The following is a 26,070-nucleotide window of genomic DNA, read 5'->3' on the forward strand; positions in this document are numbered from 1 at the left end:
CGTGGACCTAGCCATGTTCTGGCCTCCTCCCGGCGAGCGGACCCACACGTCGGCCCTGCCAGGTGGCTTTGCCTTTCCTGAGATCCCTAGGTTTCCGGGGCCTTGACTCTCTGGCCCCACCCCCGGGCAGCCCTCCTTGACTGCACTCATCCCCACAAAGATGCTTTCCTCAGAGTTCGCAGCTCTCTGCTTGTCTTAGTCTCTCCTCGGGGACGGCCCCCGTCTTTGTGAGAACTCTTCACTGTCTTGCAGAGAAAGAGGTGTTAGCATGGCTGAGCCATCACATCACGCATGGGCTGTGTCTGGGCTCGGGGGAGCTGGACTGTGGACCCTCACTCGTGCCCAGAGGGGTGTGCACCCGGCATAAGACCAGACAGGGACGAGGGTGGGGCTGGGTCTCCAGGAGGAGGCCAGAACATGGCTAGGTCCACGCAGAGCGGCCGGCAGCTGGGGACACTGTTGCCTTTCTCAGCCTCTGGTTTCAGCTCTGGGCACTGAAGGGCTTCGCAGACCTCCTTGAGGTTGGGGTCCCTTTCAGAGCCTGAGGGGAGCTGGCCAGGGCGGGGCAGGAGGGCAGGGGACAGGGTCCTGGCCGGGACCATATTCTAAGCAGTGTTCTCACTCCTTGCCTGGTTTCTTGCCCAAAGGGGAGCTGTACTTCATGTCGACAGGTGTGCCGAGTGCCGCAGCGGCCCGTGGGGTTGTCTACAAGGTGATCGACCCTTCCAGGTGAGCCCTGCCCACCGCACTGCCTGGGCTCCTGCTGTCTGCCAGCACTCCTCACCTCCATTGCCCTGTTTTCCTCTCCACCACCCCCTACAGGAGGGTGTTATCCATAGTCCCATTTTTCAGAAGGGAAAACTGAGACCCAGAGTAGGGTAGTGACCGGCCAGGCCCATAGTGCTCTGGTGAGGGGCAGACCCGGGGCTCAAACCTGGATCTACTGCCTCAAATCTAGCTCTACTCACCGTAGGGGGTGCCAAGGACGCCGCCTGGGCCAGATAATCATGGGTTTGACCTCGCTTTCTGGCCTGCTGTCCACCCGACCCCGTCATTTCTCCTCTCTGACTCCCCCCTCCCCCTCATTTCCTGGGCCACTGCACCCCTTGCTCCACCTCCCCGAGCCCCCGACTTGCCTCTGAGGCACCCTGATCTCCGCCTGTCCCCACCACAAGGCTCCCCTTCCCGCTGCAGCCCCCCCTCTGCCTGGGCAACCCAAACCACCGCTCCTGTCTAGAACACGCTGGGGCTTCCAGAACTCCTCCTTGGCCCTCCCAGTGCCCGTCTCCATCTGCTCTGCTTCTATGTAGAGTCGCTAATTCGGTGCCAGGCAGTGCTCTGACTCCTTCCTCGTAAAACTCCTGGACGGCTCAGCCGCTTTGTTTACAGAGGTGAAAATCCTATAAAAGTGGGCACCCCCTCCCAGCCAGAGCCAGAGCTGGACTCGGGACGGGCAGCTGGTTCCAGAGCCCTGCTCTGACCCCATGACTGCATGAAGCTACCCCTTCAGCCTTAGGCCTCACTGCCTCAGAGGGGCCTTTCCAGCCAGGCCTTGTCCGGTGCTCCCCGTGGCTCTCACCACTCAGAACCATAATCTGTACTCTTCCCCTGGCGGGAGAGTCTCCAGGGCGGGAGAGTCTCTGCCCCTCCACCCCTTCAGAGGCAGTGCGGGCCCTGGGCCTGGTCGGGAGCACAGAGCAGAGACGCGGGCATGTTTAGCCAATGAATGGGTGATTGGGTTTCTCAGTCCTTCTCAGCCCTTTGAGTTTTGCTTCTCAGCTGGGCTCCCACCGCTTCGCGCCGCGATTCAGCACCTGGGCGAGCTGCCCCACGTGGGCACTGTAAGGTTTTTTCCGGCGAGATAAACACAACACCAGGCAAAGTGGGTGCAAGGCAAGATTTATTAAAAACGCTCTCCTGCGAAGTTTCAGGGCTCAGGAGAAGGGGAGCCAGGAAAGTTGCGCCGGGAGGAGGTGGGCACCCTCGGGCGAGGTTCTGCGACTCTGGAAAGCAGAGTGGCGGAAGTTGCGCCCAAGGCAGGGAAAGCTCAGGGGTCTTTTGGCAAGTTTCCCTTATTTGGATATCCCGCCTGCTCATCAGGATCCCATTGGTCCACAGGAGCCCGGGGCGGGGGTCTCAGATTCCTGCTTGGGCCTTTGTTCTCCTGTCCGAGCTCAGGTCTTGTGGCGGGAACTTTCGCCATCTTTGGTAGCCCTTCCTGCCAGCCCAACATTCCGACCTTTTGCTTAATATAATGGTGTCAGGGGCATCGACTCGGTTCTGGCTACTTCCTCCTGACAGGGGGCATCGTCATGGGGGTAGTCGGAAGTGGGCAGGCGAGAGTAGGGCTGGAGGAGGAGTTGATTGACGGATATTCGGGCAAGTTCTTGTAGGCGACCCTGCAAGTACCGGCAAAGACAGGGAGCAACTGAGATTAGGAGGAGGATTATGCATACAGGTCCCGCCAGAGGGAGCAGCCAGGTTACCCAGTTGTAGGGGTCCAGGCCCCAGGAGGACGTGTCTCGCCACCGTGCTTGGATCCGATCCCTGAGTTCTTTGATCCTGGAGGTAACTATATGATTGGTTAACAAAGTAACAACATTCTTCATTTAATAATAGTCAGGTCCCCCCTTTTTCGGCGGTCAGAAGGTCTAAGGCCCGTTGCTTCTGTAGAGCTAAGGCTGCCAGGCTGGTGACTTGCGTCTGTAGGGCTGTGAGGGAGTCAGCAACCCGTTCCGTGTCATCATTCAGGGCTTGGGAGAGTTTGTAAGAAAAAAGTCTGTGGAGGTTCCTATCCCCGCTGTTCCAGTTGCCACCCCTGTGGCTATTCCTGCCCCTGTTATGAATGGGAGGAAGGCAGCCCTTCCTCCATGGTGTTGGGGAAATAGGATGGACAGCAGCTGGGATTCAGAGTAGATGGTGGGAGAAGGAGATAGTAGGATGAATATACAGCCCAGGGAGTTGTTAGTGGTCAGGCAGCGATGGATTCCCTGAGGGCACAAGAGAAATATTCCCGAGGGAGTACAGTCCAGGAGGGAGGAGTGAGTGATATGGCCGCTGCGGTGTTAAGGGAGGACACATTAATAATAGGTATGTTTCCCCCGATGGGGCCCATATGGACCGTATTATTTGTGGCCCTGAAGTTGGGGAGTGGCCAGTCAATAGGGAGGGGTATCCCCAGGATGTAGAGTGAGGTAAGGTAGATAGGATAAAAGAGACGGGGAAATGGCTGGAGGGCTAATGGGCTTAAGCCTGAAGACCCGCGGGGCGTAGCCAGGAGTCTGGTGAGAGCCATAGGCAGAAGTGTAGGCCAGGAAAGATGGGTTTCTAGGGTAGGTTTGGTGAGTTGGGCTTTGAGCAGCCCGTTGGCCTTTTCTACCTTACCGATGACTGTGGGTGGTATGGGATGTGAAGTTTCCAGGTTATGTTGAGGCTCTCAGCTACCTGTTGGGTTACACTGGAGATGAAGGCAGGTCCATTGTCCGACTGGAGGGTCCGGGGCAATCCGAACCTCGGGATGATGCGCTCAATGAGTATTGTAGCCACTACGTCCACTGTTTCCCGGGCCATGAGGTATGCTTCGATCCAGCCTGTGAATGTATTTTATGGCGAGGCATGGGAGTGAAGTCCAGGTGTCAGTCTTCCCCCGGCTGATGACCTCGGAGCTGTTGGTTAGGCCCTGGTCTGCGGATTCCTCCTTGTGAATTCACGGGGAACAGGTTTTGCAAGCCCTGTGGACAACTTCGATTACCTTAGATAAGGAAGGATGATAGAACAATGGCTGAAGAAATTAGTGGAGAGCCTATGGGCCACTATGGAGGGATTGGTGGATGTCAGTAATCAAGGTGTGCACCAGATTGCCTGGCAGGGCAATCCTGTCCTGGATGTAGATCCACCCCTTATCTGGCAAGGGTATAGGCAGTAAAGTTGCAGGGTTTAAGGGGGGGGGGAGGTAGAGAGAGAGAGATGCGGGTTCTCTAGGAATAGCAGATGGAATAGCTGGAGACGAGGAGTCAGATGGGCCAGAGATCGGTGGCTAAGGAGCTCCTTGAGTCGGCAGGAGAGTAGACCGTGATGGGCTGCCCTAAGGTCATGTTGAGGGCCTTAGAGGGGGGTACTTGATATCCCTTGGCCCCCAGAAAGCTAAGTAGGGTGGAGGTGTCGTCTTGGGAGACCGAGAGGGAGGGGCTGCAGAGGAGGAGGTCATCCACAAACTGTAGGAGAGTCCTGGCCTTAAGGACGCACTGCTGTTAAGTCTGTAGGCCTGGCCGAAAATGTGAGGGCTCTCCCTGAACCCCTGGGGTAGAACAGTCCAAGTTAGTTGTCCAGAAGCATGCGTGTCAGGATCCTCCCAGGTGAAGGCAAAAAGAAAATAGGAATCAGGGTGCAAGGGGACGGTGAAAAAGGAGTCCTTTAGCTCCAGTAAAGTAAAGTGAGAGGTATTTGGGGGAACGCGAGACAATAGGGTTAGGAACGACTGGGTGGAGGGGGACCACGACCTCATTGATAAGCCTAAGGTCTTGTACCAGTCCATAAGCCCCTGAGGGCTTGCGTACTGGGAGGATGGGGTGTTACGGGGGAAATGATGGGGATCAGGAGTCCCTGACATTAAAGCCGTTCTATGATAGTTTCAGGCCCTGGCGGTGGGCTAAGGAAATAGGGAACTGAGCTTGAGGGAAACTTAGAGTTATCCTTAAGCTGTACTTTAACCGGGGTAAGGTGGGAAGCAATGATGGGTTCCGAGGTGTCCCACACCTGAGGGTCTACAGTAGGTAGGTCATCTAGAGTGAGGGTTGAGGGAGTGGAGAGGTGTAGGATGAGACGGGTTGAGGTGGATAGAGGGGAGGAAGAGGAGAGGCAGATAGTTGCCCTTAGTTTCTGGAGAATGTCCCTATCCAGTAGAGGGACCAGGCAGGAAGGAATCATAGGAACGAGTGGGGGAAGGGAAACCCATCCAGGCTACAGGTAAGGGGAAGGGTCACCCTAGGATTGGGGGAGGTCCCATCGATCCCCATAACAGTAATTGGTGAGGTTCGAGTAAGTCCCGAGTAGGAAGGCAGAACAGAGTAGGTAGCCCCCGTGTCCAGCAAAAAAGAGATGGACTTACCCACTACCTGGAGCGTAACCCTGGGCTCGGCCTGGGTGAGAGGGGTGGCTGAGTCTGGGCTTCGTCAGTCGTCCTCCAATCCAAGCAGTTGAAAGGCCAGACTTACTGTCTCGGGGGGTCCCCCACGTTGAGGCGCCGAAGATACCCCGAGGTTAGGGCAGTCGGATTTCCAGTGGCCCATCAAATGGCATTGAGGGCAAGGCCGAGTTGGCGGCTTTGGATTGGGGCACTGGCGAGCCCCATGTCCCTCGGCCCCACATTTGAAACAGGCCCCCCGGCGGGGTGCGATTGGTTGCCCCTCTCTGCTGGCTCCCGGAGCCGGCCGGCCGCAGGGCTGCTACCAAGGCTTGGGTCTGCAACTGAACCTTTTGCTGGAATATGGCTTGTCGTTTAAGCTCAGCCGCCTCCTCACGGGAATTAAAGACCTTAAATGCCATTTTCACCAAGTCAGAAATGGGGGTCTGAGGGTCCTCCTCAGCCTTCTTTAACTTTCTCTGTATATCCGGCGCCGATTGAGAGATAAAATGAGTAGCCAGTACCGTGGCCCCCGCAGGAGAGGCAGGGTCCAAGCGAGTGTACTGGGTTAAAGGTTCGGTCAACTGGTTAAGAAACATGGTGGGGTTGTCGTAGGGGCCTGGACAATCTCCCTAATCTTGTCGTAATTAACGGCCTTATTAGAGGCTGCCCGCATGCCGGCTAGGAGACACTGGACCATGCGGTCGTGGCGCCAGTGGCCATCTTGGCCATCCTGATAATCCCAACCTGGTTCTACAGCTGGGACCGCCCGGGCTCCAGCATCAGTGAGCTGGACCTGATCCGCGTGCTCCCGGGCAGCAGCCTGGATGCGTTCCCTCTCCTCTATGGTGAGGGTGGTGGTCTGGACCACATGTAAATCATGCCAGGTGAGGTCATAGGCTTGGGCCAGATACTGGAATTCTTTAATATAGTTATCAGGACTGGCCGAAAAGGAGCCCAAATGTTTCTCAATTTGGGAAAGGTCCTGTAGAGAGAAGGTCACATGAACTTGGACAACTCCCTCAGCTCCAGCAACCTCCCTTGGGGGGCAGACTAACTCAGCGGGGGGGCTTTCGAGCCCTAGTGCGGCTGGAGCCATACAGACACATTCACGCAGTCAGGCACTCTTCAGGTTCAAACAGATTGGACACCCTCCCCTTTGGGTATCCCTGGCTAATGGGAGGTGATCAGTCTCCCCTTCCATTCTTTACGAAAGGATCTAGCTCAAACAGTAGCCCTGCGGCTGTTACAACAGAATTCAATTAAGCACAAAAGGTGTTTACCAACAGATTTCAAAAGCATAAACCTAGTTCTGGCGACCAGCACTGGGGTATTTTATCCCATTCTGTTAAAGGTTACCAAAGACTTTGAAAGCTACCTTAAGAATTACCCATTAAAACTCTGAGACACAAGTAACCATCAGTTCTAGTCATCTCTTTGCTAGCAGATTTTAACAAATAACAAGAGCCTATTTGACCTTCAGTAAACTTTGATTGGAGTTTCCCGTTTACTGCGGATAAATTTGTCAGGAGTTCGGATAGGAGTGGGGAGGGGGAGAAGGAGGGGTAGACGAGAGCGCCGGTTCAGAAATCCTGAATTTAAGGGACCTTGGGGTGAAGGATCGCGGTGAGGAGGAGGAGGAGGAGGAACCAGAGGCCCTCTTGTCAGTGGGTGGGTGAAGCTCTCCAGGGGTTCAGAGAGAGGAGACGGGGAGGAGAGGTCCAAGTCTTTGGGAGCAGTGGGTGGCAGGGTAGGGGGAGGGGAGCAGGCCAAGAGGACCTGAGAGGTGGAGCAGTGAGAGCAGAGGAAGGGGCGAGAGCGCAGAGTCCAGAAAGCTGGACATAAGGGACCTTGGCCCATCTGCCTTGGTGTCTGCCAAGGTTATTTAGGTCCATGAAAATCTGATAGTTAAACGTGCCTTCCGGAGGCCATTGGGACTGATTGTCTAATCGGTATTGTGGCCAAGCGACAGTACAGTAACGTCGTTTTCACAGGTCCTGGTCCAGTTCCAGGGTTTTAAGATTGGCCAGCAGGCCTAAAACACCCCCGGGATGTTTTAGGAAAAACTGTGTCGACTGCCGTAGAGGTTAGGACGTCTCCCAGCCTCTCGGAGTCACGGAGGTCACCTGGTGACCGGCGGGGTCCACCCTGACGCGGCCGCGATTAGGGCAGGGCTTTCCGGAAGGAGGCGTGGAATCGGGGAAACTCACCACAGCTTCGGAAGTGGCGTTCGGAAAGGCAGGTCCGGTTTGGCCAGGGAAAGGAGAGAGCCTCCCCACTGTGTGGGGGCTCAATCTCCTTCCCGGGTTTCGGCACCAAATGTAAGATTTTTTTTTCTGGCAAGATAAACACAACACCAGGCAAAGTGGGTGCAAGGCAGGATTTATTAAAAATGCTCTCCGGCGAAATTTCAGGGCTCAGGAGAAGGGGAGCCAGGAAAGTTGTGCCGGGAGGAGGTGGGCACCCTCGGGCGAGGTTCTGCGACTCTGGAAAGCAGAGTGGCGGAAGTTGCGCCCAAGGCAGGGAGGAGGGGGCTTTTAAGGGGTCTTGGGGAAAGCTCAGGGGTCTTTTGGCAAGTTTCCTTTATTTGGATATCTCTCCTGCTCATCGGGATCCCATTGGTCCACAGGAGCCCGAGGCGGGGGTCTCAGATTCCTGCTTGGGCCTTTGTTCTCCTGTCCGAGCTCAGGTCTTGTGGCGGGAACTTTCGCCATCTTTGGTAGCCCTTCCTGCCAGCCCAACAGGCACATCGGTACCCACCCCCAGCACTAACCCCCCCCCCCAGGGCCCTCAAAGCATCCACTTACATCCAGCATTCAGCAGCCCCCCGACATGGACAGTTGCCCTAACCTCTGAAACATCCTAGGTTTGGAAAAATCCTGAAACACCACCACGCTTCCAAAAAACCGTTTTAAAAAATCAGAGGAGGTTTAGATTGATGGACAATTTGCAAAGATAGTTCAGAGTTTCCCGTGTCCGCCTCCCCGATGTCCTCTGTCATTAGCATCTTGGAAGTCATGGTATGCTAGTCGCAGTTAATGGACCGATGTTGCCACATTTCTATTAATTACAGGATTTCTCTAGTTTTCCCCTACTCTCCTTTTTCTGTTCTAGGATCCTCTCCAGAATCTCACATTTCTTGGTCATAACATTTTTTTAGCTTCCTCTGGTCTGTGACAGCTTCTCAATCATTCCTTGTTGACCACATTTTTTTTTTAACACAAATCTAGTCATTATTGACATCATTATTTATCAAGAAACACATAAGGACTTCCTCCTGTCATGCCTCCTTCCCATGTCCCCCAGGTCCCCTCTGGCTTTATCTGCTAGCGCCTGTGGGATTTATGGCAATGCGGAGGACCACATGCAAACGTGGCATTTTTCTTTGTTCGTTTCCCCTATTTTGTGTAAACATTTCCACGTTGCAACATCACTCAAAAGCATCATCTTGAATGGCTGTGTAATTGGCTGGTGAGTCACTGGGCCACAATTACCTTACCCGCTCCGGGGACATTAAGCTTATTTCCCATTTTTGTTTTTAAAGAGTGCTTCTCTAAGGAAATATCACATATATGGAGCATGTAATTCATGCCAGATGCTGCCTTCGACCTACCCTCTCCTTTTGCCACGAGGCACCTTTCTTTCGCTGTTGGCTCATTCCCCCCGTACAACTGAAGGGACCTGAGGCTTAGGGGGTTCTCTGGCTCAAGGGAGCCAGAAACAAACTAGACTCCTTCCCTCCCTCCCTCCTCTCTTTCGTGTTTCTCTTTTGGAATGCATGTCTTTCTTTGCACCCACAACATCCTGCAAAGAGGCTGCAGATGAACACCGGAACGAAGAACTGGGGAGCGGGCAGTGGGCGAGGAGGGTGTGGGCATCCCTCATTGCCCAGACAAAACCACTGTAGCATTTAGGGGTGCATCTCCTACCTTTTCCCTAACAGATTTTTTTTTTTTTAAACATTTAAACAGAGATTTTTTTTTTTTTAAACATTATTTCCTTACGGAACAAAACCGTGCTGGGTCTGTCTGAAGCATGTGGGTATTATCTGGGCTTCAGAGCAAAACCCAGTCTTTCTGCAGCTTTGGGAAGCCTGTGTGCCTGGCTGTGTTTCTTCAACCTCGGGGGTGGGGGGGAAGACCCATACCCCTCCTCAGTTTCCCTCTTTGGCCAAGCCTGTCTGGAAGCTACCTCCTGTCACATGGCCACTTCACCCCTGGGGCTTTTCCCTTGTGCTGCTGGAACCTATTGAAGTCTGGACCCACGTGGGCCAGTCCCAGAATAGTGTCGGTCCCATTCAAAGACTCACAGATCCACAGCCAAAAGCTAATTAAAATGGAATTCCTTGCCTTACTTGTGCCTCTCGGGGATGTCAAAGGAGACCCGACTCAGAGTCCTGGAGACTCGATTCAGAGACTGGGTAACCCTTCTCAGAAGCGGGTCTCCCTCCTCTCTGAAGCCCCGCCCTCCAGGCCCCAGATCCCTCCGCTCTGCTGCCAGCCCTGCGGCTTTCTCCGACCCTTTATCTATAGATGACCTTACCTTTCACTCCACTGCGGCATCACCAAAATCCAGGGCCAGAGGAGCAGAGACAGAGACAGCTCCTCAAAGGCCGTGGGGTGCGTGCGGGGGCCAGGATGGGGCGTGGGGGCCAGGGTGGGGTGCGGGGGTCAGGCTGCAGTCACGGTTCCGGCAGCAGCCGGGCTGGTGGTGGAAGGAAAAGGGCTGTGACTTCCCCTCACGCTCCCAAGACAGCTCATGCTCTGAAGCAGAGGCGGCTCAGGAAAGGCTGAGCCACTGGCCTTCAGGCCCTTGAAAAGCAGATGCGGGCTGGACTCGAGGCAGAGCGTCATCAGGACTTCTGTCCTGGGGCCGCGCGGCAGGTGCTCCGCCGGTGGCCACCGTCGTTGCTCACATCCCCTTGAATGCACAGGTGTCTGGCTACCAGGGGAGAGCGGGCGTCTGAGGGACAGGCTCAGGGCAGGCTCCCAGGGTGGCACTCATGACCTCCGTGTGTTGGCAGACGGGCACCTCCCGGCAAGTGTCGGATCCAGCCTGCCCAGGTGAAGGTGAAGAGCCGCCTCATCCCGTTTGTGCCCAGAGAGAGTAAGTGCCTGCCAGCCCGGTCACAGCGGGGGAGGGGAGCTCCTGCGACCAGGACCCAGCTGCTCCCCCCCAGATACGGGTCCTTCCGGCTGGCCCTGGAGGCCCTTTCTGGGCCCCAATGCCTAGCACTGGGAATGGCACCCATGAGATGCTCAGTTAAAGTAGGTGCAGCTCCTTGAACCCAGGCCATGGGTGAGTGGCCCCAAGGGTGCTGCAAGCCTCAGAGGGGACAAGCGATGGGGAGGGGTGGCTGGTGCCAGGGCAGGTACACTCAGAGCCCTTGGGACAGACAGAGAGCGCGGTACATGGTGTGGGAGCGAGGCTGGAACGAGTCATCCTAGTTGCAGGTGCTGTAGGGGGAGGGGCACTTCCTGGGGCTGCTGGAAGGAAGCCGGTCCTGTCTGACCTGTTTGGGGAGGGAGGTGGGCGCAAACCCTCAGGACCTGCGGGCCAAGCAAGGCCACAGATGATGACCCCTGGCATCTGGGACCAACCGAAAGGGTAGGCATGACGACGGGTCTGTTCCCCTAGGCCCAGGCTGTGTGGGAACATAGAGCCAGGGCTGCCCGGCCATCCAGGTCCTAAGAGAAGTGGGAGATGGATCCATCCATCCATCTGTCCGTCTGTCCAGTCACTTACCCCATACATGTGCTTCCTGCCAGGGACAGACCGCTCAGCCAGACAGACAAGGTCCCTGCCTCCTTGGGTTGTTACATACAATCTCTCCATTTGTAAATTTTGGCACCTTTGGCTCAAAAGCTTAAAAATCACCCTGCAGGCCAAAGGAAACACTTCAGTGGGTCCAGTGGCCCAATAGATAGGGGACCTGTTGGTTGACTGAGGAGCAGGGGAGCAGCAAGGGGGGAGGCTGGGCACTTGGCAGCTGAGGGTAGGCGACCCTGAGAAAGGGTTGTCCCCAGCAGAGGACAGTTGGAGGAAGGAATGAGCTCAGTGTTTGAGGAAGTTAATTCTAGCTGCAGCTGGTTTCAGGCCTGGACCAGTTTTCCATTCATTCAGCAGTTTCTGGCACTTTTGATAGTCACCCCTTCTGTGCTGGATGCTGGGGCCACCGGAGAAGTCAGACTCTGTCCTGGCGGGGACAGACAGAGGAGTCAGTTACTGTCCCAGGGCTGTTACAGAAGTGTGTGCCAGCTGCCATGCGGACCCAGAACCGTGCAGGGCGGGGGTGGGTGCTCCTGCAGGCTGAGGGTTGAGGCCAGAACATAGAGAAAGGTGCGCTGGGGGTGGGGGTGGGGGATTCTGGGCAGTTGGACCAGCAAGAGCCAAAGCAGAAGGCTCCCTGGCAGCGCGCGGAGCCGGAAGTCCTTCCCTGCATGTAGAGTGGGGGCCAGGGCGCAGGGCGGGGGAGCATCTGGCCCATGTCCCTGTCTCCTGGCCCTGACCTGCTCCTTGCCTTGAATCAAGGCCCTTTCTCAGCCTTCATCTCAACTGCAGTGGGGGGGTAGAGGACTTCGGACTGGTGACCCTGGCTGGGGTCCCTCCCCATAGTAAGGAACTAGTCTGGGCGTTCACCTCTCCTGGCGGAGTGTCTCAGGCAGGGTGAGGTTTATCTCCGTGGCTGACCAGGGCCGGGTGTGAATGTCGGGGTGCGGCAGGAACAAACGGGGTCTCACCTCGGCTCCCCGTGCTCACTGTATCCAGGCCCTGTGGTGGGGTAGATGGGGGGCCCTGGACCTCACACTGGCTCTGGTCAGTGTGGGCCCCAGCCCCCAGCCAGCGAGCAGCCTTGGGAGTGTGGAGTGGAGAGTTCCAGCCTGCCCTGACCGTCCCTTGGCAGCCCAGTTCCTATCCTGCCTGTCATTAGATCCTCAGCAGATTTTCCCCATCAGTGGGTCTCAGCTGCCTCAGCCCTAAACCAAAGACTGGAACCAGAAAGTGTCACTTGCCCCAGAAGCCCTCCTACACACTTCTTTTCCACTGGGCTCATGAGTTGACAGTGTGAGGGGCTGTTCCCCTATGCCTGCTTGCAGAGGAGGGACTCCCAGGAGGGCAAGACTAGGAGTGCTGGGAGATCCCAGAAGCCGACTGGCACAACTGGGCGGCTGGGGTCCCTCTGACCGCAGGCTCTTCCTCTGCACAGAGTTCATCCAGAGGGCAGAGAGCACCCCACGGCCCACAGCCCGTGCACCCACCCAGCCGCCCCGCCGTGGACGCCCCACAGCTGCCCCGCCCCCGCCCACCCCCCGGCCCGCACGGCCCACCCCGCGGCCTGCACGGCCCACCCAGCGGCCTGGGGGCCGGAGGGGTGGCGGGGGGCGGCGGAGGCGACCAGGCACGGCGGACCCCGCGGCCTCAAACGGCGCGGTGCGCCTGGTGCGGCCCGCGGGCCTGAGTTCCGGCCGCGGGCGTGTGGAGGTGTTTGCGGGTGGACGCTGGGGCACCGTGTGTGACGACGGCTGGGACATCAAGGCGGCTGCCGTCGTGTGCCGCCAGCTGGGCTTTGCTCACGCCGAGCGGGCCACCAAGCGCGCGGAGTTTGGCCAAGGCCACGCGCTGCCCATCCTGCTGGATGACGTGCGCTGCGCCGGCACCGAGCGCAACCTGCTGGAGTGCACGCACGCCGGCCTGGGCACGCACAACTGCGAGCACCAGGAGGACGCGGGCGTCGTGTGCAGCCACGAGGACCCAGACCTGTAGGCGAGCACCATGCATCCGGTCGCAGCCTGGCAGGGCTTCCCCGCCCTGAGTGCCCACAGCACCGCACCACTCTGCGGACAGAGGCGTCCCGTCTGTAACGCTGTCCTGTGGACGCCTGTGAGGTGTGTGCAGTGCTCACGTGCTCTGTGTCCCTGCCTGTGTGTCTCCCGCAGACCAGAAGCCACAGCGTGTTGGGGTCTGTGTGGCCATGGACACTGAGTACTGAGGGCTACTACCTGTGAAGGGCAGACATGGTCCTTGGCCGTATTAACAGAGGCATAGCTGGCAAACTGAAGGAGGGGATCAGGCCTGACCTGCCCAGGGCTAGAATGGAAGGCCCTGGACCATCTGGAACATGGCCTAAGGAAGGTGACTCAAAGAGCATGGGCAGGTGGCCCAGCAGGTAGAGAGGTTCTGAGGAGAATAGGAAGGTATCCAGTGGGGCAAAGGGAAGCTGTCAGCTAGATGGGTCCAGGGTGAACTGTGGGCCATGGCCATCTGAGCAAGGAACAGGCTTGCCTGGGGAGGGGTGGCTGGGGGCGGGGGTTTCTGGATGACCCCTGGGAGAAGCCTCTTGGTCATCTTGGACTTCATCGTCATGCTGGTTCCACGGGCGTACTCTGGGGACTCCGTGGGACAGCAGCCACCCACCTGGGCACTCCAAGCACCGTGGCCCCCAGTGAGTGAGTGGAGTAGCAGTTTTCTCTAAAAGCTATGTTGAGGCCACTGAAGCCACCTTGGTCATCTCCATCCCCACACTGTGCAGTGAAATCCCAGGGGACCCTCTGATTCCTCCAGCATCTCCCACCCCACCCTACCCCCGCAAATGTCCAAAAAGACTACTGATGCTGTCACCCGAAGCTGTGCTAAAGACGTGACTGTTTACAACCCCCTTCCTGCCTCCTCTTTCTGACCTGTACTGGGGGCTGGAGATGGGGGTGGAGGAGGGGGCTAGGCCTGGAGCTTCCCTCCTGCTCACAGTGGGGATGTTCCTTTGCCCACCAAGGGCCTCCATCCTGCCCCCATGCATCAAGTACAGTTGGGCTAAGCCTCTGATAGGGGAGCAGAGGGGATAAGCAGATGGTCTCTGGGCGGTGGGGACAGGGTATGGCCCATGTCAGGGTCTGTGAGGTCTCTGGGGGTGTCAGCCCAGCCCAGCCCGTCCATTATTCTGAGAGCTGAGCCAGAACCCAGGGTGGTGCCCCCAGCAGAGACAATGGTGCGGGCGAGTCTGGGGGGTCTCCTGGCTGCTCGCCAAAGCTGAGTGTGGAGTACAGGACTGCCGAAGAAAGCTCAGGGTCACCTCTCGGACCCCTCACACCTCTGCCTTGAGTGGGGTTGGTGAGGGCCCTGGGCCTTCGCTGTTTGCCTGGCCCCATGGAGCCCCGTGCGGAAACCAGAGCCGTGCCATTGAGCATGGCCTGTGTGCGGGGCACCTTTTGAGGACAGTGTGGCATGTTTGAACTCACTGGAGCCTTTGAGCAGCCCCTTCTCCCCCTCCTTTTACAGATGGGGAAACTGAGGTGCACAGCCAGGGAAGGGGGAAGCCAGATGAGAACCCACACGGCCACACGGCCTAGCTCTCGCACCTGAGGGACCCTGACTGTTCGTTGCACTGCCTGAACCTGGGTCTGCCATGCCAGCTGTCAAGGGGGCTAGACCTAGGGGTTCCTCCGGGGCTTCTGCCCACTTTGGGCTGGGAAGCCGCTGGTGGAGACCCCTGCCTCCTCCCACTGCCCAGCAGTAGCTAATAGGCATCTTGCCCAGACACAGGGAAATTCTGAACCATGCTAGGAGCTGGGAGGGCCGAACTCCTCACTGCATCCATGGAGAAAGGAGCCCGGGGGGTGCTGAGTGTCCCAGGCCTGTCCCAGATGGGGCTGAGCCAAGGTTAGAGCCCAGCGTAGAGGGGTGGCCCTCCAGAGCAGGGTAGTGCTGTGGCCATATCCAGTGGGGTGACCCAAGCTGTTGGCTCCCCAGACCCAGAATGGTGGTGGTGGTGAGGGGGATCATACGACATCTTCCTGGGGCTCCTCCGTGCTCTTCCCTGCCCTTCCTCCCCCTGTCCAGGCCCCTCTTCATTTCAGGGCCTGAAGGCCACGATGCCATCGGGTGTGGCCTGGGAAGTGGGACGGAAGTGACAGGAGGTATCTCCCGCAGCTGCTCAACAGTGATAGCCTGAAGTCACCATCTGGGGCTCCTGGTACCTCCCCTCAAGTGGTGGAGTGCCCCAGCCCTCAGCGGGGCCCTGTGTGTCACCACTGTTTGGCAGGCAACTGGGAGCAGTCTCAGGCCCTCCACTCCTCTGGGTGGGGCACTCCCCTGCTCCAGTCCCTACCTCCTGACCCCTCAGGCTCCAAACGAGGCTTAGGCTTCAGCCTGCCTCCTGACAAGGAGGTTGACACAGGCTCACTGTCCCTTAAATAGCAACAAGGGCGGACCGCTGACGTTTGCTGCACTCTCACTACGTGCCGGGCACTGCTGCAAAAGTTGTACTCAGCACCCACTCACTTAATCGTCATATGAACCCATGCAAGCAGTGTTCTGCTCACCCTTCATTGTGCAGATGTGGAAACCGAGGCCCAGGGAAGCTTTGTTACTTGCTTAATGTCATATAGTCAATATTTGACTATATGAAAAGTAGGCAGGAGGGTCCTGGAGCCCCAGCTTTGGACTGTCACCCTGCTGCCTGAAGAGCATTGAATTCAGTGTCCCCCCTTCCCATTGGCCCCTGTCATTGGGTAGATGGGGACACAAACCCAGAGAGTGACAGAGTTGGCTTCAGACTCCTTGTCCAGTGCTCCTTTCACTCCACTGCCTACAGCTGCCGAGGGAGCATTCCCAAGTGACTCAGTCCCCAGGGACTTTGATCCAGCCTCGGAGTCCTTCATTGTCTCTGGGGATAGGGGCTGACCCTGACGAAGTCTCCCTTTGGATCCTTGGATCAGCCTCGGCCATCACCCCCCATAATCAGGCTTCCAGTCAGCAGTTAGAGTAACCTCTCAGAACCTGGCCCAGAGAGGGGCTGCTTCTACCCAGCATCACACAGCTTAGTTCTTGAGCCCTTGGAGTCCAGTGTTGCGGGGATGTCCAGGGGTGGCCGGCACCCAGGACGGCATCTGGGGTGTCAGCCTTGGGTAGCAACACCCCAGGCTTCTGAGGGGCCTCGCTTGTTCCTTGTGTGCCTGTCTCCCCCTAGCAAGCCTGAGCTGGGCCAGGCCTTGGTGCTGTATTCAGGGGAGAAGCAGCTTTGTACCACTTGAGGGAGGGCAGCCCCTTTAGAGCCTGGCTTTGGAGAAGCCAGCTTTTGGAGTCTGCAGCCTTGCCCAGCGAACCTGCTGGGGAAATACGTCTTCTGTCAAACGTGAGCAAGAAACTCTTGCAGGACTGGTGAAAACACGAGGGGCTAGAGGCCTGTCAGAGTTTTTGACTCAGTAGATCTCAACGGGGCTGAGAATTTGCCTTGTGACACAGGATGATGCTGATGCTGTTGGCCTACAGGCCGCATTTTGAGAACCACTGTCTCTACCTGCACTGTCCGATAATATGAGCCACAGAGGTCAATTTAAACTTCCCAGTAGCCATATTGAAGAAGCAAAATGAAATAGGTGAAATTAATTTTAATCATATATTTTCTTTAACCCATCATATTCTAAAATTACCATTTTGACAGTTAATCCACATAAAAATGTTAATGCGATTTTTAAAACTTTTTAAATATGCAATCAGTGTAATCCAGTGTCTATTTTATGCACACAGAACACCTCAGTTTGGGCTAGCCATGTTTCAAGCGCAGGACTGGCACATCTGGCCAGTGGCTACCATATTGGAGAGCCCTATCCAGACCTTCCTGGGGAAGGGCCAGGCTGTTGGCCACGTGCTTCCAGGCAGTGCCCTCTGCTGGCAGCTTGTAGTCCTGCCTGCCCAGGCAAAGGGCTGGAGACCCACCTGCGCATTGGGGTACCCTCTCTCTCATCGCTCTCCATGTGACCACAGAAGACCTGGGAGAATCAGATGAGGCGGCAGTGGGACAACAGTAGACTTGATACATGGGGAAGGGACACTAGTCAGGGGCAGGGGTGCTCTGTTGAAAGAGATGCCAGGTGAGCCCCGGTCACATTGAGCCAGAGGTTACGGGGGTTGAGTGACGCAGGAGAGATTTAACGCCCACTCCTGTCCTTAGCGCTAGTGGGACGGGCTTAGGCTCACAAATGTACCCTGAGGCTGCCCCATGCCTGCCTCATGTGAGACCCCAGACGGTGCCCAGAGCAGTTTAAGATCTGGCCCTGTCTTCAGAAAACAACGGTCGGGGGTCCTCCCTTCAAATTGCCCCCAGGCTCTGGAGCTTTCACAGCCCTGGAGGGTCTGTCTAACCTGCCCCCCCCCCAAAGCAGGACCAGCCAGCGGCTGCTTCTCACCGCCACATGGGGGCGCCCCGGCAAGCTAGCGTCTCCCCGCCCCAGCGGCAGATGCGCCCGGCTCCCCGCGCCCCGGTGGACGCCCAGGCTGCGGTGGTCGCGGACAGAATTCCTGTCTCTTCTGGGTCCAGTTCTTAAAGCGTGGCCCTCTCCGTCACCCTGCACCCCCCCCCCCCCCCCCCCACAGTCATGTCCCCGCTGCGGACTGACCCGGCTGCGCCTGAGGTACAGACCTCGGTTGCCCAGCCCCCAAGCCTCTCCGCGACTGGCCCACGAGCGGGGCAGCGGCATGTCCCCTTCTCAGGACCCGGCAGCATCTTTGGGCACCACCCCCCGCCCCCAGCCCCCCGCCCCCAGCCCGCTGGAGCTTTATCGGGACTAGGAGCGCGCACAGCCGGCCCTTCCATCCACGGCTCGCGCTCGGGGTGCCCCCGCCCCCCGCTCCCAGTGCGGGATCGAGAACCGAAAGTGCGGCGCTGGGCATCCGCCGTCACACCCGAGCGGGCGAGAAGAGGGTTACATAAACGGCACGGAAGTCTCGGTTATTACCTAACAAACGCCCTCTGGCCACCGCGGGCACATCTGTCGCCTTCCGTCGCGAGCGACCTCGCGCACCCAGATTTGCGCGCGCTCTGACTCCGGCTCCCGGGGACCCGGGTCACTGCCTCCGACCCGACTCTCCGGGGTCTGGAAGGCTGCGGAGGTGCCGCGACGCGAGGAGGGCCGACCGACTCTGGTCCAGCCGGGCGCTCTTCGCTCGCCGACACGGCCCCCCTCTGCCCCCGGGGTCCTCGCCACCTGGCCCGTGGGCCCTGCAGGGAGACCACGGGCGCTCGGCGGGGGCCGGCCGGGCGGGGGGAACCACTTTGGGGCTGGGGGCTCCAGAGGGAGGCGTGGGAGCGGTCGGCGTAAGACGCGCGTGTGGAGGCTGGGATGGGTTCCCAGGAAGGTTTTAGGGAGAAGGGAGGGGGCCTAGGACCGCGCGCGGAAAACGCCGTTATTTGAGGGCGCCCCGGAGAGCGGAACCAGCCGGCGGGACTTAGCGCGGCCGCCGGGGCAGGAAGCGCGGAGGAATCGGGGTTGCCCAGGACAACGCGTTCTGGGCGGAGCTGCTGTGGGGATGGAGCTTTTGAGAGGCTGGGGGCGGGGCCTGGGGAGGCGGGGAGGGGGCGGAGCATGGGGGTCTGAGCCAGAAACGGCGTTGTGACTGGCGGAAATCCCATGCTCTGGGCGGGGCCTGAGCTGGAGCTGTGTTGGGGTTGGGGCGGGGCTTGGGGAGGGACGGGGGCGGGCCCCGAGAGCGGGGGCTGGAGGCGGAGACGTGGTTGGCGGGGACGGAGCGCCCTGGGAGGGGTCGAACCGGCGGGGGCGGAGCCGAGCGGGAGTAGGCGGTGCTGGGTCGCGCCGGGCCTCGGGCCGAGGCGGCGCGCGGCGCTGACAGCTGAGTCGGCTCGCGGCCTCCCGCCCCCTCGGTGCCCGGCCCCGACCCTGGCCTGGCCTGCCCGGGAGCCATGAGCCCCGGGCTGCTGCTGCTGCTCGGCAGCGCCGTCCTGGTCGCCTTCGGCCTCTGCTGCACCTTCGTGCACCGCGCTCGCAGCCGCTACGAGCACATCCCCGGGCCGCCGCGGCCCAGGTGAGCGGGGGGTGGGGGCGGGGGCCTGGATGGGGCGTTCGAATGGGGGGCCGGGGGACCGCGTCCAAGCCGGCGTCGGGGCCGGGGGTCCAGCCTCGCCGTTGCGCGTGGCCGCTTGGAGACGGCGGCCGGGAGAGGGGCGCTAACTATTCTTAGTAACAAATTACTCACAGCCGCGGCAGCTGCTCGGCGCCCACCGCGCTCTGCTGGGCCCCACAAACGTGATGGCAGCGACAACCCTGTTAGGTAGGCGCTATTGTTACCCCATCGTTCAGACGTGGAGACTGAGGCGCGCGGAGGCAAAGTCACCTGCCCAAGGTCACACAGTTGGTAAGCCTAGATTAAGCCTGGGTCAGCCTTGCCTCTGAAGTAGGCACTCTTAACTTTAAGACTCGGAACGGGGTCACTCAACCTGGATTGCAACACACTCTACTCTGGTCACATTCCCCTTCGTATTTCTGTCCTGGTATATCCTTTTTGTCTTCTCCTAAGTACTTCCATTCCATCCTTGTCCCCCACCCCCACCCAACTTACCTACCCCCCCCCAAACAGAAGCTTACCTTTCTGAAGCTAAATCAAACGTGTCATTTCTCTGCCCCAAAAGCTTTCCATCACTTTAGAAGGAAATCTAATTCTAGATTAAGTCCACCCTATGGCCAGCAAGGCCCCTGCTGAGCTCTCAGAACCCACTCTGTCCTGTTTTCATCCCCCCCCCCCCCCAGCTTGCTCACTGCTGCCCCCGTCTCTCCGCCCCCCCCCCCCCCTCCTGCAGTTCCAGGGTCTTGCTGTTCCCCATCCACCCTGTGTAAAAGCCCACCTAGCCGCAAACTCCTTAAGGGGCCATCACCCCTGAAGTTACCTTCTGTTCACTTGTTGACTGTCTGTTCACCTGTTGACTGTGTCTGTCTCCCCCCCTTTAGAATGTGAGCCCCAGGAGGGCAGGGACGCTGTGTGTTCGCTCGTGTATCCCCAGCACCTGGCACATTGCAGATGCTCAATAAATATTTGTTGAATGAATGAATAAACAATGGTATTAGACACACTTTTTAAAACCTCAGGATATGAACATTCTGGAAGGTGGCCACTTCCAGCCCAAGCCAGATGAACTGGCATTGGAAGCCTGAATCTCTATTTGGTGGGTTTGGGAAAGATCTCAGTGGCTGGTGACACAGGGAGGTGATTGTTCTCCCTGCTGGCTCTCTGTCTTCCCAGGTGCCCTCGCCCACTTGGGGTCTTCCTTTTCCCGTGCTTAGCAGCTCTGTCTTCCATGCCACTCAGATGGTTCTTCCCCTCACCTTCCAGGCTTGGCTTCAATGCTAACTCCTCAGGGAGGTCCCACCTGCTTCCATGCCTGAAAATATCATGTTCGCTTTGTAAACTCTATGTCATTGTAAGAGTTGGGTAATTATCTGTGCAACCTCTTGTTAAGTGTCTGTCTTTCCCATAGGCCTGTGTCTGTCTTGTTCACTACCATGTTCCTGACATCTGGCACAGCCACAGCTGGTACATGCATAGTAGACACTCAATAAACAGTGATTCAAAGTGGGTGGTAGAAATTGCCTACCAGCTCTGTTAGGTACACTGTCACCCTTCCAACTTTTCAAATCAGCCAAGAACAGCTTGGGGTTGAATGAACATTGTGCTCATTCTGCTGGGTCTCATCATGACTTGGTCTTCTCGTAAACCCATGTACTTCCAGCACCGCAGACCTGGTCTAGTCTCTTTGTCTTGAGAAGGCAGAACTTAAATCAAGCCCCTTTTGGCCCCTCGCCCATCTCTTTTTTTTTTTTAAGTTGCATTTTAAAAATAAAACTGTGCCATAAGATTTACCCTTCTAAAGTGTACAACCAGTGCTTTTTAGTATAGTGACAGAGTTGTTCAATCTTAACTGCTGGTTCCAGAACATTTCCATCACCGCAAACAGAATCCCACTAGTTGTTGCTCCTCATCTCCCCTGACCCCTCATCCCCCGGCCCTAAGCAACCACTAATCTGTTTTGTCTCTAGATTTGTCTGTTTTGCACATTACATATAAATGCAGTCATACAAGATGTGGCCCTTTGTGGCTGGCTTCTTTCACTGAGTACCGTGTTTTCCAGGTTTGTCCTTGTAGTAGTATGTGTCTGTATTTCTTCCCTTTTATGCCTGAATTCTCCCCCAAATCCTACACTGCAGAATCTACGTGTGACCTACAGGTGCGTGTGGGTGGGTGGAGGAGTGGGAGGAGGTTAATTATATAATCCTTAATTATATAATTAAATATAATTATAGTTGGGCGCTTTAGTCTAAGGAGTTGAACTGAATGAGGCATATGCAAAAAGATTGGGGATTAACAGTTGTTTGGTGGTCACATATAAAACTGCATTAAATGAAAGTTCTGGAACCTCTTCTAGCACAGATCAGCTGCTTTGCTATTCAAAGGCTGGATCCTCAAACCATGATTGGCAACACCATGACTGGCAAAGAAGTGTACATATCGAGTGTCTAGTACTAACATTTGCCGCTTGGTGCTTCCAGGCTTTGCCAACTTTCAGGCAAGCATCCCTCAGCCTTACAAGGGGCAGCTGCTGTGCTCCCCCGCCCCGCCCATCCTCCTCCTTATTCAGCGGGAGTCACCAGGATGCCCTCTCTTCCAGGATGCCCTCCTGGAGTTCCCCACAGACAACATCCTACTGCAACCCTCCGTGTAACAGCTGAAAACTCAGACCCCACGTTCGGATCCCACACAAATACTTGTGGTTTCTTCATTTTTCTCTCACTGCTCTCAACTTCCTCATCAGCCCCCACTCTCCCGGTAGCGTGGGATGGATGTAAACTTGACAACAAAAAAGTCTCTCTCTTCCAGTTTTTACTTATTTTGGCATCGGTTTTTCAAGGGTGGCTCCTGGGGGGCATCATCTCCCTCTTCCCATTCCTACTTGCCAGGTTGCCCGAGGTGGGGTCTGTTCAACAAATTGCCAGTTGGCTCCTGTGATGGTGGTGACCCCTTGCTGGCTCCGTTGGGTGGCACGTCCAAAGGACCTTCGGGTGCCCAGCTGAGCGCTCACCACCCCATTCTGGCAGGAGGCACAGGCATGGCCCCTCACCCTCACTCAGCCATTGTGGGGGCTCCCTTCCTCCCTGGGGCTCGCCTCCCAGTGGGCTCTCCAGACGACCTCCGCTTCTCCACCAGCCAAGACTTTCCTCTGCCCTCAGGAAACCTTGGATTGCCCCAGTGCCAACCCCAGTGCCACCGACCGGGCCGGGAGGGGGATTTTCACCCTCCTCCCCGTCTCCCTGGGCGGCTCCGCCGCATCCCGTCCACCCCCAGCCCAGGCGCGGCGCTACAGCATCCTTTCCCCGGGCTTCGCGCGCGGCCTTTGCCTCCCCGGCGCCCCCTGCAGGACCTGGAAGGAACGGATTTTAGTTCTTTTCTTGCGGGGGGGGGGGACCCCACGCCACTCTGTCCCCTGGGCCTTCTTGAGGGGTCACTGCCCTTCGTCCCCAAACGGCAGCGGGCCCCAGTGTTTCCAGTGGAGGCGCTCAGACAGGCCTGGGAGGGTGAGGAGGGTCGAGACTCTGTTCTCGCTCCGGCGATTCCAAACAGAACGTTCTCCCGACACGTGCAGCTAAGGCGAGTGACCACGGACCCTAGATTATTCTGGAAACGCAGCCAGTCCTGTGCGATGTCCAGGGTCCGTCTCTCCGGCGGTGGAGCAGAGTGAGTTCACGGTGCTCACCCGGAGCGCACTTCCGCCGCCCGCGGCCACGCGGCACTTCTTTCCTCGGCACCCGCCCTCCCACTCTCCAAGTGCTCGTGCTTCTTTTCGGTCCCTGCCACCTCCCCCTCCATCCCCGCTCTCAGCCTTTATTCCTGCCTCCTACCTCCCGAGTAAATGGAACAGCCTGGAAGAACTTCCTTCCAGGGCCGCGGGCTGCTGCTGCCCCTTCCCTGCCCTGGGCCCACGCGCCCTTCCCACCCGGACCTCAGGGCTTGCGGCCAAGGAGAGCCGGCCCCTAAGTTCAGCAACACCCAGCAGCACCCCCGCTGCCAGCGGTTTTCCTTGTCTCCTGCATCATTCCCATTTTTATATAACACGTTGTTTAAAAAAAAAAAAAAAAGAAAGAAAGAAAGAAAGAATGAAAGAAAAAAAAAAAAGGAAAAAAACCCACCACCTGTCTCTTCCCTTCCGGTTCCCTCCAACTGCCGCCCCCTGCAGAGGCACCCCCTCAGCAACCCCCTGAGAAGCCCACCTACCTTTGGGCCCCCATTCCTCCTCCTCTTCCTCTCTTGGGCCCGCCACCCGGCCTCTCTGCCCACCCTGCTCTGGCCAAGGTCGCAGTGACCAGTGACCCCTGTAGCTCCATGCACAAAAACACTTCAGTCCTGGTCTTGCCTGGCCCCAGGGCAGCCTGGGGGGGCGCCCGTCCCTTCCCTGTCCTGCTCTCTCTGCAGCCTTCCCCCTCCACTCCCCACGGCTCGCCTCCAGCCTCCCTAGCAGCTCCCACGCAGTCTCCCTGGTTGGTGGTCCCTTTGCTGCCTGATGGCCTGGCTCAGTCGTTGGGTCTCTTCCCCGTCTACACTAACCCCGGTGGGGTCTGGTTCCATTGCCCGGGCTCTAAGTGCTGCCTCTCTGCTGCCGACTGTCACATTCCCATCTGTAGCCTGGCTTCAAGTGCGTACTCACCTGCTGCTTCCCTTAGTAGCTTTCCTCTGCAGACGTGACAGGTTCAGAGCCCAATGCCTAATTTAAACCACTTGTCTCAGGTTGGTCCCCAGGAGCCGATCCTGAGACAAAAATGGAATTGTAAGTGGTTTTGGGGGGGTGATCCTGAGGGGAGCTGGCAATTAGAGGGAGGAGGTCAGAAAGCCAAAAAAGCAAGCTACCTCTGGGAGCAACTGAGGGGCACCCCCTCCCCGGGGAGCTCTGGGAGGGCACCCAGATGGAGGGCACAGGGTCATTGGTGGAGGCTGCCCTGGGGGTGTGGAGCAGGAACTTCTGGCCCGCCCTTCCGGCAGGCAGAGCTGGGCACCCCCCGGCAGAGTCTCCATGCTGGTCCTCAAATACCCAAGGGCAGAGGTGGGCACGGTGGGGTCTGCCACCCCCCACCAGCTCCTTTTCAGTCCTCCTCACCTTAGTAAATGGCAGCCCCATTCATCCTTCCGACACTCAGCCCAGGAGACTTGGGTCAGCCCTGACACCACTCTCACACCCACCGCCACAGCAAGTCCGCTCTGCTCTTCCTACAATGTACACTAGAAATGGGGCTTCTGGACTGCACGGGTCTGAGCCGTGTCCCCTTTCACAGCCCCTCGCTGGTACCCCTGTCTCCCTTCCTGCCCTCCATCCATCCCATTTACTCCGAGCACAGCAGCTGTGACTGTGAGCCATTGAAAACCCATCAGACCCTGTCTCTGCTCTGCTCAAAACCCTCCAGTGGCCCCAATTTCAAGGTCAAAGCAAAAGTTCGACAGCAGTCCACAAGGCTATGGGTGATCTGCCCCCTACCTTGGGAAACCTATTCTGTACCACATCTCCCTTAAACACTGTACTCCAGCTTCAACACCTGCCCCCCGTTCCTTGAACTTACCAAGTACACTCCTACCTCAGGACATTTGCACCTGCTATTTCCTTGGCCAGGAATGCTCTTCTCCCAGATACCTGGGCAGCCAAGTCCCTCACTTATGGCAGCTCACATGTTACCTTCTTACAGGGCCATTTCCTGACCCTGCCTCTGATTATCCACCCCTGAGCTTTTTCTCCCATCACTCTCCGACTGCATATTTACTTACCTATTTGTTTATGTGCTCTCCATCTCCCACCAGGAGGTGAGTTCTCTGACCCAGAAACCCCATCTGCAGTTTTGTTGTCCATTCTAGATGGTGTGCAGTCAGTGAGCTTGACTGGAGTAAGTCATGCAGGGGATAGGAAGCACCTTAAAAGTTGCCACAAGCTGACGCCAAACAGGCTTGATCACATGCTGGTGATCACACCAGACTTATGCACACACTGCAGACTTAGCGTCACCAAACAATCCCCTGGTGAGAAGGACTTTGGGGTGGCCTGGTCCCCACCGTACCACGGTGAGCAGATGATCACGTCTGTGCCTGTGCTGCCGCACCTGTAAGACAGGTTAACAACAGATCTACCTCCCGGCAGTAGGGAAGGTCAGCTGGAATGAGGCGGAGGATGGTGTCCAGCCTGCAGTCAATGTTCAGTGGATATCTCAAGGTAAATGTGCACAATAATACTGTCCACTTTCCACGTGCCAGCCCCCCGCCCCTGCACCAGGGAGATGGTCTCATCCTTCTCTGTCTTCTCTATGGAGACGTCTGGAGCTGGCCAGACCTGACTTTGTGTTCTGCCTTCATTCTTACTGCCCGGTGCCCTTGAGCCAGCACCATACCTCCTCGTGCCTCAGTCCTTCCATCTGCGAAGTGGGCCTAATAACGCCGACCTCACGGGGTCCTGTAGGAAGGGGGGCACTCTTTAACGGTGACTTCTGGTGATCTTAATATTTCCCGTTTCTTCTAGTTTCCTTCTAGGACATCTCCCCTACTTTTGGAGGAAGGATGAGGTTTGTGGCCGCGTGCTCCAAGATGTGTTTTTGGATTGGTGGGTCCCAGTTGTCATTTGTTGCCCTTACTCCAACCCAGGTCCCTCATGGGGCACCACCCCCTGTCCCTCAGGCCAGTGCATACAATCCCCCCTCCCCCACCAGGTTACTGCTACCCCCAAAGTTCCTCCCCTGAGTGGAGAGGCAGAGGAGGCTGGTTCAGAAGGCAAGCTCTGCCTTCCGCCAGCCGTGCGACCTGAGACCAGCCATCAGACATTCTGAGCCTCAGTTTCTTCATCTGTAAGCTGGGTGGGGGGTGTGACTCGGTAATAGTCAGTGTATGTGGTGGTGTTTTACACTTGCCAAAGCATTTTCAAAGACGTGATCTGGCTTGATTCCCAGCAAAGGAGAAGTGTAGCAACCCCATTTCATGGATGTGGAAACGGAGACCCAGTGTGTGTTTTGGGGGGGGGGGGCGTGTGTGACTCAACAGGGAGTCCTAGGATGGGACACCCTGATCCTCCCGCTGGGTGGTGATGGTGATGGTGATATTCACGTCTCCCATAGCTGACAGCCTCCTTTGGGTCATTTTGGTTT

At 57.4% G+C, this 26,070-nt stretch overlaps 2 protein-coding genes across 2 annotated transcripts in view; both read left to right on the plus strand.

The window, feature by feature from the left end:
* HHIPL1 (HHIP like 1) overlaps positions 1-17,475 on the plus strand; it is a 34,278-nt gene extending 16,803 nt beyond the window's left edge. Inside the window, exons 7-9 of the mRNA XM_059373955.1 lie at positions 648-729; positions 10,146-10,228; positions 12,330-17,475. Of these exons, the coding sequence (XP_059229938.1) occupies positions 648-729; positions 10,146-10,228; positions 12,330-12,886 (722 nt within the window). The 3' untranslated portion in view covers positions 12,887-17,475. The remainder of the gene's footprint in view (positions 1-647; positions 730-10,145; positions 10,229-12,329) is intronic.
* A 1,209-nt stretch (positions 17,476-18,684) lies between these two features.
* The window catches only part of LOC131998924 (cholesterol 24-hydroxylase), a 32,490-nt gene continuing 25,104 nt past the window's right edge, over positions 18,685-26,070 (plus strand). Inside the window, exons 1-2 of the mRNA XM_059371352.1 lie at positions 18,685-18,937; positions 25,452-25,532. Of these exons, the coding sequence (XP_059227335.1) occupies positions 18,816-18,937; positions 25,452-25,532 (203 nt within the window). The 5' untranslated portion in view covers positions 18,685-18,815. The remainder of the gene's footprint in view (positions 18,938-25,451; positions 25,533-26,070) is intronic.

The sequence above is a fragment of the Mustela nigripes genome, chromosome 13, assembly GCF_022355385.1.
Source record: "Mustela nigripes isolate SB6536 chromosome 13, MUSNIG.SB6536, whole genome shotgun sequence".
NCBI classification, from domain to species: domain Eukaryota; kingdom Metazoa; phylum Chordata; class Mammalia; order Carnivora; family Mustelidae; genus Mustela; species Mustela nigripes.